General features: G+C 34.2%; 1 protein-coding gene across 2 annotated transcripts in view; it reads left to right on the top strand.

Annotated features, from left to right (window-relative positions):
* The window catches only part of UIMC1 (ubiquitin interaction motif containing 1), a 123450-nt gene that overhangs the window by 44403 nt on the left and 66962 nt on the right, over positions 1-12085 (top strand). For both annotated transcript variants that reach the window (XM_012552973.3, XM_023506547.2), the window contains exons 4-5: positions 9716-9840; positions 10790-11923. In XM_012552973.3, coding sequence (XP_012408427.1) covers positions 9716-9840; positions 10790-11923 — 1259 coding nt within the window. The remainder of the gene's footprint in view (positions 1-9715; positions 9841-10789; positions 11924-12085) is intronic.

The following is a 12085-nucleotide window of genomic DNA, read 5'->3' as shown; positions in this document are numbered from 1 at the left end:
TAACCATGTCTAGATCACTTGATCATCACTGTAAACATTGTTCTGTGCACTATATTAGACACTGGCATCCTTCAACTTGTATCTCTGATGATGAGTTGGAATATGATATTTCTCTTAACTGAAGGAATAGAAAATCATCAAAAGAAATTCAGCCACTGCCTTCCATTGTCCTTAATAATGAAGATGGATTATCTCTCTGCCTAGTATTTTTAAAAAATTGTTTTATTGATGGCTTTTGTTTTTATAGTGTTTTATTTCCAAAAAAAACCCCTTTCCTTACCCTACCTTAGAGAGTCATCTCTTGTAGTAAAGAATAAAAATGAATATTAAAAATGGCAGAATTAGCCAGTCTAGTTACATGGTATATGCAGTATTTCATAGCTATCGTGTACTATCCCTTCCTTTGACCCTCCAGAAAGAAGGGAGCAGTGAGGTATACTTTCTCATGTTTTGTTTGGGAGAAAATTTGGCTATAAATTCACAGTGTTAAGTTTCCTTTCTTTTTGTTGCTCCTATGAACTCTTCATATTTGGTTCTTTTTTTTTATTATAGCTTTTTATTTACAAGTTATATGCATAGGTAATTTTACAGCATTGACAATTGCCAAACCTTCTGTTCCAATTTTTCCTCCTTTCCCCCGCCCCCTCCCCCAGATGGCAGGTTGACCAATACATGTTAAATATGTTAAAGTCATATTCAGTTCTTACAGTAAAAATGTAATCTATTATGTTAATGTACCACACCATGGCCATTAATTTTCAAAAGAGGTAGTAATTGAAAGCTCTGGAACAACTTGCTTACAACACTCTAGTCCAGTGGTGTCAGACTCAGAAATGGACCATTTAATTGGCCTTTGTGAACTCAGAAATAATTTTGGCAAAAATAAATAAAAATACAATAGAATGTAGATAATGTTAATATGTTTCCCAATTGCATTTTAATCTGGCCCTGGGCAGTTTGATATTTGCCAGACATTGGACACCTCTGCTGTAATTGAACAAGTGGCAGGAGCAGGACAGCCATGCCAATTACTTGTTGATAGTTTCCAGTAGTTCCCATATAAATCATCTTCTATTTAGTTAGTATTAGTTGAAAAGAACTGAGAACATTTAGTCTTGAGGAGGTTTGAATAAAGTGGGCAGCCTCTGGAATTTGAAAACTGTCTTGTGAAAGAGGGATTATACTTGTTTTTCCTGGCCCCTTAGGGCAGAAAGTAGAGCAAAAATCAGTAACAAGCATTTATTAGATTCTTCAGACACTGTGCTAAGCATTCTGGATACAAGTAGCTTATATTCTAATGGTGGGGAACACATGCAAACAGCTATTACTTGCAAGATATGTAGAGTAAATTGGAAGTAATCTCAGAGGAAAAATATTAGAATTGAGATTAAGAAAAGTTTCTTGCAGAAAATGGGATTTTTAGTCTCTGAAGCACTCCAAGGAAGCCCGAAGATAGAAATAAGGAAGAAGAGAATTCTAGGTTTGGTTGACATCTAGCAAAAAATGTTTGGAGTTTTGAGAAGGTATTACTGGATTGTAGAGCCCTTAAAGAGAAAGCAATAATAGAAATGAAGGAAAAGACCAGATTGTGAAGTGATTTAAATGCCAAATGGAAAATATTATAGTTGCTCTTAAAGATAATAAGGAGATATTGGAGTTTGTGTTTTGATGATTATATAATTAGATCTGTACTTTAGAAAAATCATTTTGGACTTTGAATGGTAGATGGATTATACTTGATGCACAGAAACTAATTTGAGGTCTAGCACTTAATGCAATGCCTGGCATATGATAAGAATTTAATAAAGGCTCTGTTCTCTACCTATTTTGTCTTATATTTATGCTTATGTATCCCTTGTCTTTTCCATAGAATGTAAGCTTCTTGGGGGCAGGAACAGTATGTACCCAGTGTTTGGCATATAGTAAATATTTAATATTTTCTTGTTTGTTTGTTTGTTCTTTTACTAAAACCATCTTCATTATATGCCTTGGTGCTTCAAAAAAATTTTCAAGTCACTTTCCCTTGCAAACCCAAAGAAAATAACTCATCGCTAATCAAAATATAATCAACCAATTCCTGTTGGTCAAGAAATAAAACAAAAGCATTTCAGTGTCACAGGATTTCAGAATTTCATACTTAGTAGGATGGCTGAGTTGAACTTGTACAACCCTCACCTATATATATGAATTTCTTTCATAATCTCCTGAACACTGATTTAATTTCTGGTGTGTTTTTACATTAGTTTTCTAGCTATAGCATTTTTACTGACTGTCCCCCATGGTTTTAATGCTTTTCCACCTTTTGGCGCTAAATCCTAGCTTCTTTGTCTTCATTACTCAGCTCAAATCCTACTTTCTCCAGGAGGCTTTTCCTGGCTTCTCTCATCTGCCACTCCTTTCCTTCTGATATAATTTCCTAAACACTATATATATTTTGTATCTAAGTTGTTATTTATGTATTGTTTTCCTATTAGAATATTAATTCCATGAGAGCAAGAAATGCATTCTTGCCTTTCTTTGTATTCTCTGTAGTACTTGGTAAGTATTGCTGACTGATAAATACAAGCAAGCAAAATAATATCTGTCCTTAAGAAGCTTACATTCTTATTCTAAGTATTCTAAGATACTGTTAAGGGGGAACTGAAAAGGGTTGTAAAGAGGTAAGAGATAGAAATGATAGTATGGTTTGGAAATGGTGGCCAGGAAGTGATGCTAGATAAAATTTGCCTGAATACACAAGTCATTCCCCAATTGATGAATGGTCAAAGGATGTGAACAGATAGGTCAGAGAAATCAAAGCAAACTGTAGTCAAACGAAGAAATGTTCTAAATCACTTTTGATTAGAGAAATTCAAATTAAAATAATTCTGAGGTACCAGCTCACCCTATCAGATAAGATGTGAGAAAATTGAAAAACTGAGGTACTAATGGTGTAATTCTGAACTGATCAACCATTCTGGAGAGCAATTTGGAACTAATATTTGAAAGGCTATAAACTGCATATCTTTTGACCAAGCAATAGGTTGGTATCTCAAAGAGATTTTTTAAAAAAGAAAAGAAACTACTTTTGCAAAAAATATTTATAATAGTTCTTTTTTTCTTTTTGGTAGTGCTAAGTATTGGAAATCGAAAAGATTGGAGAATGGCTGAACAAGTTGTGATATATGATTGTAATGGAATGTTATTGTTCTGTAATTAATGATGAGCAGGATGATTTCAGAAAATCCAGGACTTACATAAATTGATACAGAGTAAAGTGAACAGAACCAAGAGAACATTTTACACAAAAACAGCAATATTGTATGGTGAAGAATTGTGAATGACTTAAGTGATGATGGACTCATGATGAAAAATGCTATTCATCTCCAGAGAAAGAATTGATGATATCTGAATACAGACTGAAACATACTATTTTTGTCTCTTCCTTTCATTCTTCCCTCTCTTTCAAGTTTGCTTCTACAAAATGACTAATAGGGAAATGTTTTACATGATTACACATATGTAATCTATATCAAAGTGTTTTATTGCCTTAGGAAGGGAGGGGAAATAATATTTTGAATTTAGAACTTTTTTTTCCACTTGTAGGTAACTCTAAGGTTTGTTTTTTTTTTAATTAAAGCTTTTTCTTTTTCAAAACATCTGCCTGGATAATTATTCAACATTAGCCCTTGCAAAACCCATGTCCCAATTTTTCTCTCCTTTCCTCCATCTTTTCCCCTAGATGGCAAGTAGTCCAATATTTATTAAACATGGTAGAAATATATGTTAATGTATTGGTCATCCTGCCATCTGGGGGAGGGGATGGGGGGAAGGAGGGGAAAAATTGGAACAAAGGTTTTGCAATTGTCAATGCTGAAAAATTATCCATGTATATATCTTGTGAATAAAAAGCTATAATAATAATGATAATAATAAAAGAAATATATGTTAAATCCAATATATGCCTAATATTTATAGTTATCTTGCCACACAAGAAAAATCAAATCAAACCAGAAAAAAAAGAGAAACAAAATAAAATGCAAGCAAATGACAACAAAAAGAGTGAAAATGCTATGTTGTGAACCAAACTCAGTTCCTACAGTTCTCTCTCTGGGTGTAGATGGGCTATCATTATCATTAAACAATTGGAACTGGTCTGAATCATTTCATTCTTGAAGAGTGCCATGTCCATCAGAATTGATCAACGTATATAATCTTGTTGTTTCTGTGTATAATGATCTTCTGGTTCTGCTCATTTCACTTAGCATCAATTCATGTAAGTCTCTCCAGGTCTCTCTGAAGTCATCCTGTTGGTCGTGTCTTACAGAACAATAATATGGAATTCAAAACCTAAAAACAAAACAAAACCAAATGTTGTGTTCTTACATGCAATTGGGAGGAAAATAAAATACTAAAGATGAAAAAAAAATGAGTTGCCTATCAAAACCAGGCATCCCAAGAGCAAAATCCAAAATTTTCTAGTAAGGGAGAGGGAGTTGAGTATGATGGCCAGAGTTTGGAAATGGTAGTGGCAAGAGCAGATCGATATTTGGGGAAAATGATTTTGACAGTCCAAAGGATGGCTTGGAGAGGGGAGAAATTAGAAAGGAGGAGACCAATTAGGATTCTATTAAAGTAATTTAAATGAGAATTGATAAGAACTTGAATTAGGCTATAGTCTGAGGGAATAGTGAAAAGGAGTTGTATATGAGAAAAACTGTAGGGCAGAATTGACCAAGCTTAACAAGTGATAGCATATGGAGAGTGAGAAAGAAAGAAAAGTTGTCAGAAACCTGAGTGATGTTGAAGAATGATGGTACCCTCAATGGAAATAAGGAGATTTGGAGGTAGAACGAGTTTTGGGGAAAATATGGTTATATATTTTATAAAGATCGGAAGAGATTCCTATGGAATATCTTAATGGAATTTACCCATTAGGCTATTGGTGATTCAGAAATTGTAGTTCAGGAGAGAAATTTAGGTTGGATATGCACACATTTGTGTGTATATACACATGTATGTGTGGTATATACATGTATACTATGGCAATAGGGAAATGATGTCTATGGAAAATGCCAATTCACTTTCTTGTATAAATTTATTATTTTGGAAAATAATTTTTTTCCCTCTCCAAGTCCCTTTGCCTTAATTAATTGTTTAAATTCAGAATGTGATTTTATTTTAAAATTGTAATAGTGCTCATTTGTAGCTGTCATGTGCAAATTAGTGATTAGAATAAGATTATTAAAGGTCCATATTACAAGATAGATGTACAAAAGGGACATAATTAATTTTAGATAAATTAATTGAAGGATCCTCCCCCCAACAATAATGATGATCAAATTCTATGTGTGCTTAGTAGATGATTTGTTGTGATCAAATTTCAATAAGTATATTATCATGGTAAAGAGGTGAACTTGAGTTTTCTTCAACCAAGCCATTGGTGCATAAGCTGGACAAATGCTACTATGTTAAAAAACAAACAAAATAGAACTAACTTTGGCCACAATCCTTGCAGCAGTTTACTTTTTGAGGATCAACCTTGTTTAAACTGTCTCACATTTAATAGATTGGCTACTTGGAAATGAAATCTTTGGCCATAGCAGCCCATTATACAAAGAAAAGCATAAAATAGACCTCAGACTTTTTTTTTTTTTTTACCCCTACTTTAATGTCAGAATATTGGAAGGCTAAGAATCACAATTTTTAAGATATTAAACTACCAGCTGTTAGAATGTGTGATATTTGTTTAGATGCAAAAGAGTAGATTTACTAAAAAGATTAAATTGTGTGAATCTTGACAATCTCACTATTAATAACACTATAAAAAAAGAATGTTGATTCCATGTGCAGTGATGGCTCCTGTGCTCATCAATTGTAAAATAGAAGATGTAGAAATTCTATGGAGAACTCTTAAAATTAAATCATATACTTCTATATGTGGTGACTATGATGAAAGATGGGTGTAGTTAAATATGGTTAAAAAATATGGTTTTAGGAGTAAGGAATAATATTGGCTAACGACATATATAGATTACACATCTGAATGAACACTTTTAATAAAAGAATTATCAGATTGAATATGAAAAGAAATACATAATGTCTCCAAAAATGAAATTAAGTTTTGATAACTGAGAAGCAACTTGTTACTGATATGGGATTAATTCGTAAATTAGTTGACTATGTACCATCATACCATTAATTTGTTTGTTTGTTGTTGTTTTTAACAGTTCTTTCTGCTTTTCCTTTTATTGATAACAATTTTCTTATATCATCTTTAATTCCAAGTATGTCCTTCCCTCTAAAGTACCCAGCAAAATGCCCTTTGTAACAGGATTTTAAAAAGAGAGGAAAAAAGCACTTTAGCAAAACCAGTAACAGACCAGCTATGTTTGACAGTTATTCTAAACCCATAGCTCCCTATCTCTGCAAAGAATGGAGAAGTATGTGTTCCTAACTCTTGTGTGGGGCCAAATTTGTAGATTTGTTGGATCAAAGATCAAAACTAGATGAAAAAATAAAGATGCCACATGCAATTAAAACAACTCCATCGTAACATGAGTAAGTTATTGCCCCTGAAGAGTGGGAAATAAAGAACATCAACATCAATTATAGTAATTTCATACAGACGTTTAACTGGTGGAAATCTGTTGCCACAATGAGGAAAACAGAAGTACCTAGAAACTGTATCAGTCACTAGCATTTGATCTTCTTGGCAAGCAAAAGAAGGGAACCAAGGCCACTGAGTAGTGGGCAATTAATTATGAGCAGCATTGCCTCCCCCCAAAAAAAAAACCAAAACAAAACAAGAAATAGTGGAGAGAAAAAGAACTTCAGTAAATTTTAGTAAATGACTTGTTTAAGCAATATCATCTCTAAAACATTTAAGAATGAAATTGAAAGGATGACAAACATGTAAAATAGAAGATTCTTAAGAATTTTTATATAAAATTATCTTCATGATGAATGATGATGGAACCATCACATTTAGAATCTATCATATATTCTGGATTGTGTTACTGAAAGAAGTAAATACGGCACTGAGGAGAACAAAGACAGAAAAACCAACTGTACTATACCAAGGAGGTCCATAAAGGGGATTCGTGTTGAATGTAAAAGTTTTAAAGTTGGTGAGGAGTGGGGAATTGATTCCCAAAGTTTATGGAAGGGAGGAAGACACTAAAGGTACCCCTCCAACCTAATCATTTTGAACCTTATTGTTAAAAACCAACAGCCAATAAAATACCCACTACTTACTACTGACTCACATTTGTACTTTTATATTTTTTTAACATTTCTATGTGACTTTACACATAAATTGATAGAGCATCTGGGTGGCTAGATAAAGCACTGGGCGCTTGGGATCAGGAATATTCATCTTCCTGAATTCAGTTGGCCTCAGATATTTACTATCTTATGACTTTGGGCAAGTTAACCCTCTGTCTTAGTTCTATGAAATGAACTAGAAAAGAAAATGCAAACCACTCCAGTATCTTTGCCAAGAAAATCCCAAAATGGGATCTTATAAGGACTGAACAAAATAGAAACACAAATTGAGGGTATCCTTCATAAGGGCACTAGAAAAGATTATACTTTAGAGTAAATCATATCTTTTCAATAACAATGGACCAAATGGTATAAGGGACACAAAATCCTGCTACACTTTTTGTTCAGTGATTTATTTTGATTGTTTATTGATTGTTTTGATAGAGCTTAATGCTTCCTCAGTGTTTATTCACTGATAAGGGTCTCTCACGCATGTGTCGGAATAATACAAGATATGTTGAAAGTTAGACTAGTAGAGTAAACTACATTCAGCAATGCTATGAAACAAGGGATAAAACCAGATGTATGTTCACCAGAGCTATTCTTGGTATTATGGTGGATGTAGTAGAATGCCAATTCAATTCATATAAAAGCTGTATTCTCTGTGAATCATGAATTTTTCCAGGTGTTCTTGTTTGTAAATGACTGTGCTGATTTCTTGAAATCCTGGAACATTGCAGAACCTTCTAAATGAAATTCATTCAGTGAGATATGTTATCATTCAAGAGAGTTTGCCCTATGTAACCACACAAGAAAAAAACAAGTGGATGAAAAGTAACTATGATTATGCAATAGGAAGAAAAGCCTACAGAGATTATCCAGTATATTTATATTGGACATTCATTGTATTGGACAATAATTTGGATCTAGAATAGAAGGTCCTCAGTAGAGTAGGTTGGATATCTTTAAGAAATTATAGTTATTTTAATAACTCCAAACTTTTTCCTAAATAAAGTCTAAACTAGTTACTAAGACTAAAAGTTACTGATAACAGGGGTTACATAACTAATAAATGTCTGAGACAGGATTTGAACTCTAATCCCTCTATTTTCAGGTCTGCTGCACCACCTAGCTGATTTTTTTCCTTCCTCTGTAGTGAACATATAGGATGAATGAAATTTCAGAACAGAAAGGCATTGTTAAGTTGCAGTTTGCATCATTAGAGGGAAAGAATATATGCATTATGCATTAATGATGTCTTCCTTTGAAGTATTTTGATTGAAAAACCTAAAACTTTGGTGATAAATCTTTTCAAAATTAGTTAGAAAGGGTCTTTCAGTGACATAGAGGCTTTATCTCCAGGATTTTAGTTGAAATATTTCCAGCTTTGCTTGTGCAACAGGGAAATAGGTTTGTTTGTTTGTTTGTTTATTTGTTTTAATAATAGCTTTTTTCAAAATACATGCAAAGACTTTTTCAACATTTACCCTTGCAAAATCTTGTGTTTCAAATTTTTCTCCCTCATTTACCCCTACCTTTTTCCCTAGATCAAAAGTAATCCAATATATGTTAAACATGTGCAATTCTTCTATATGTATTTCCACAATTATCTTGTTGCACAAGAAAAATCAGATCGAAAGGGGAAAAAAAAATGCAATCAAAACAACAGCAGAAAAGATGAAAATACTATGTTGTGATCCACATTTCAGTCCCCACAGCCTTCTTGCTGGATGCAGAGATGGCTCTCTCTATCACTACTCTATTGGAATTGGCCTGGATCAACTGAGTGTTGAAAAGATCATATAATCTTCTTGTTGCTGTGTATAATGATCTCCTGATTCTACTCACTTCATTCAGCATCAATTCATGTAGGTCTCTCCAGGTGTTTCTGAATCATCTTGCTGATTTCTGTAGTACAATAATATTCTGTAACATTCACATACTATAACTTATTCAGCCATTCCCCAACTGAGGGGCATCCACTCAGTTTCCAGTTCCTTGCCACTACAAAAAAGGCTGATTTTTATTTTTATTATTTTTTTTTTTTTGCACACATCGGTCCTTTTCCCTTTTTTTGAATGAATTCTTTTGGGTTGCAGACCCAGTAGAGACACTGCTGGATCACAGGATATGCACAATTTGATAGCCTTTTGGACATAGATCTAGAATGGTTGGATCAGTTCACAACTCAGGGACCTTAGTTTTTGAGAACTCAGGATCAAGTTCATGTTGTGGTAAGGCAATTATGGAGGGCTTGAAAACTTTAACCTGTGCAAATGTAGAACATGATATAGTGGAGAAATCCAAGTCTGGAAAATTAAAAGGCCCAGAATAGAATTCTAGACTGAGGAAAAATTGTAGTATTTATGCTGAATTAGATTAGATGATCCCTGAGGTCTTCTCTAGCTCCTACTAATCTGTGATTCCATTCTTTCTATTCACATAAATATATGATTTTTTTCCTTCTCAGAGATGACAGAAGATGAGCAGTTTGCTTTGGCTCTGAAAATGAGTGAACAGGAAGCACAGCAAGTGAATGACCAGGTGGAAGAAGAGGAGGAGCTCTTAAGGAAGGCCATTGCTGAGAGCCTGAATGTAATTATATTTCTTTAAAAGTTTTGGTGGGGTTGTTTAGCTACATTCTTTCACTCCCTCAGTCACAGACTTGTGACTAGAAAGAGTATTATTTCCGTATTTTACAGTATAACCTAAAATAACGAGGGTTTTATAAATCCCCATGAAAAAAAATCTATGAAGCACTGGGGTAAGCTTTATTTGAATGCTAATTTTTATATGAAAGCATTTACTCTGTAGATTTTTTTTTAGGTTGTCGTGGAAGAATAACACTCAGTAATTCATAAAAAGTACTTTTCTACTTTAATGTGGTATCATAGAAAGGAAAAATTGATGGACTTGGAACTAAATGATCTGGCTTCAAATGTAAACCCTGGTACTTACTAGTTGTGAGACTCGAAGCAAGTAATTTAACTTCTCTAAGCCTCTTTTTCCTTTTTTGTTAAGTGGGTTTAAGAAGTCCATGCTTCACAGGGTTGTTATAAAGAAAGTCCTTTGCAACCTATAAAATGATTAGATATCCTTACTCTTAAAATAATGGCATTTGGTTACAAAGGACTAAAAAGAAGAGGACACAGAGTAGCATTCTCCTTTGGGAAAGTAGAGTAAAAATTGTTAGAAGAGACCAGAAGGTAGGATGAAATATATGGATTAAAAATAAAATTTGGCAGTTTTTCTGAAGATCTAAATTATATTCATATAAATCTGTATTCTTAGTGCATGGATATAAATTTTAGTGAGTAAACACAGATGAAAAGCTAACGACTGTAGTTGAAAATAACAGCATTCCTAAGTCATTATTTATGTCAGTTAATACTGGTTATTTAAAAAAAAAAGATTGAGCTTCCAGATGTTGGAAAGGAAGTACTTATTTATAGGAGCAGTATCCTTTTTTTTTTTTTTTTTTTTTAATTGCTCCTCAATGTATCTACGTTAATAATTTTATGGTGGGTGGGGTAACTTGTTTCAGAGTTGCCAGCTTTCTGATTCTTCTGCCACGAGCTCTGTACCTTTGTTCACTGGGATATCTGCACAACACCACCAAGAGAAACCAGTGATTTCTGAGACTATTGAACGCTTGTTTCCTTGTCCTGAATCTCCACGCTCATCTGTTGCATCCCTGTCACAGAGATCTCAGTCTGAACAGACAGAAATACCCAAAAGCCCTCTGGTGATGCTGAAGAGGTTAAGTCAAGAAATAGTTGAAAGCTCATTATTATCAAGCATAATTTTATCTCAAGAAAAGAACCAACTTTCACTTAAATCCAGTGAAGCATCTTGCTCACCCGTGTTAAGTGACTCTAGTGATAATTTATCAAGTCCTCCTATTAAAAAAAAGTTTGTTCTGAGTCCTACTTTTTCTCGAGTTCCTCTAGGAACATGGCAGTTGGTACCTCGGAAATTGTTTGGAAACTCAGGTGTTAACCAAGAAGAGGAGGTTGAAGGTAGAGAGAAGTGTTTAGATAACACTGGAAACTTGGAAACACAGCCAGTCACTGGCAGTTCAGGAACTGGGGATAAACTCAAGGATCCAATTCTTGACAATAAGAGCTTTTTTGACAGTGAAACCAGCCAGAGGGCTGAGGATACCAAGTGTAAGCAGCCTAAAGAACACATTAGACTGGGTTGTGGTTCTTTCATGGCTACAAAAGGGAAAGGAAAGAAGACATCTCAACGCTGCCTCCCTAGCTCAGTTGATGTTAAGAATATACAAGAGGAAATTGAAGGCACTGTACACTATTATTGGGGCATCCCGTTCTGTCCTATTGGAGTGGACCCTAACCAATACACTAAGGTTATTCTATGTCAGCTAGAAGTTTATCAGAAAAGCCTGAAATTGGCTCAGAGACAACTTGTTCAGAAGAGAGAGTTTGGAAAGCCAATATTACCTAGCTCTTCCCTGCTACAAAAGGACCATGATGGAAGGCAAGCCAAAGGAGTAAATGAAGCTATCACAAAAGAGATAGGAAATGACATAGAACCAAGGAAAGAAACAAGGACAACCACATGGCGCCGAAAAAGTAAGAATCCCCCCAAGAGCCCATTGCAGAGTTTGAAAGAAAAGCCTTTGTTGGAGGAAGAACCAACAACCAGTCACCATCAGGTAAGGAACAGGAATGTCGGGAACAGAGGTGATTTACCTGCAGAACAACTAGTAATATAGGTTAATATTAACCTATTGCTTTGTTCATTAATAGGGACTAGAAACCTAGTATTTTTAAATTAATGGGACTTGTCACTTCTTTGAGAGTCCTTGCCTTTACCA

Source organism: Sarcophilus harrisii, chromosome 2 (assembly GCF_902635505.1).
Source record: "Sarcophilus harrisii chromosome 2, mSarHar1.11, whole genome shotgun sequence".
NCBI lineage: Eukaryota > Metazoa > Chordata > Mammalia > Dasyuromorphia > Dasyuridae > Sarcophilus > Sarcophilus harrisii.
The sequence above is the reverse complement of the archived record's forward strand: the minus strand, read 5'-3'. Positions and strand labels throughout refer to the sequence as shown.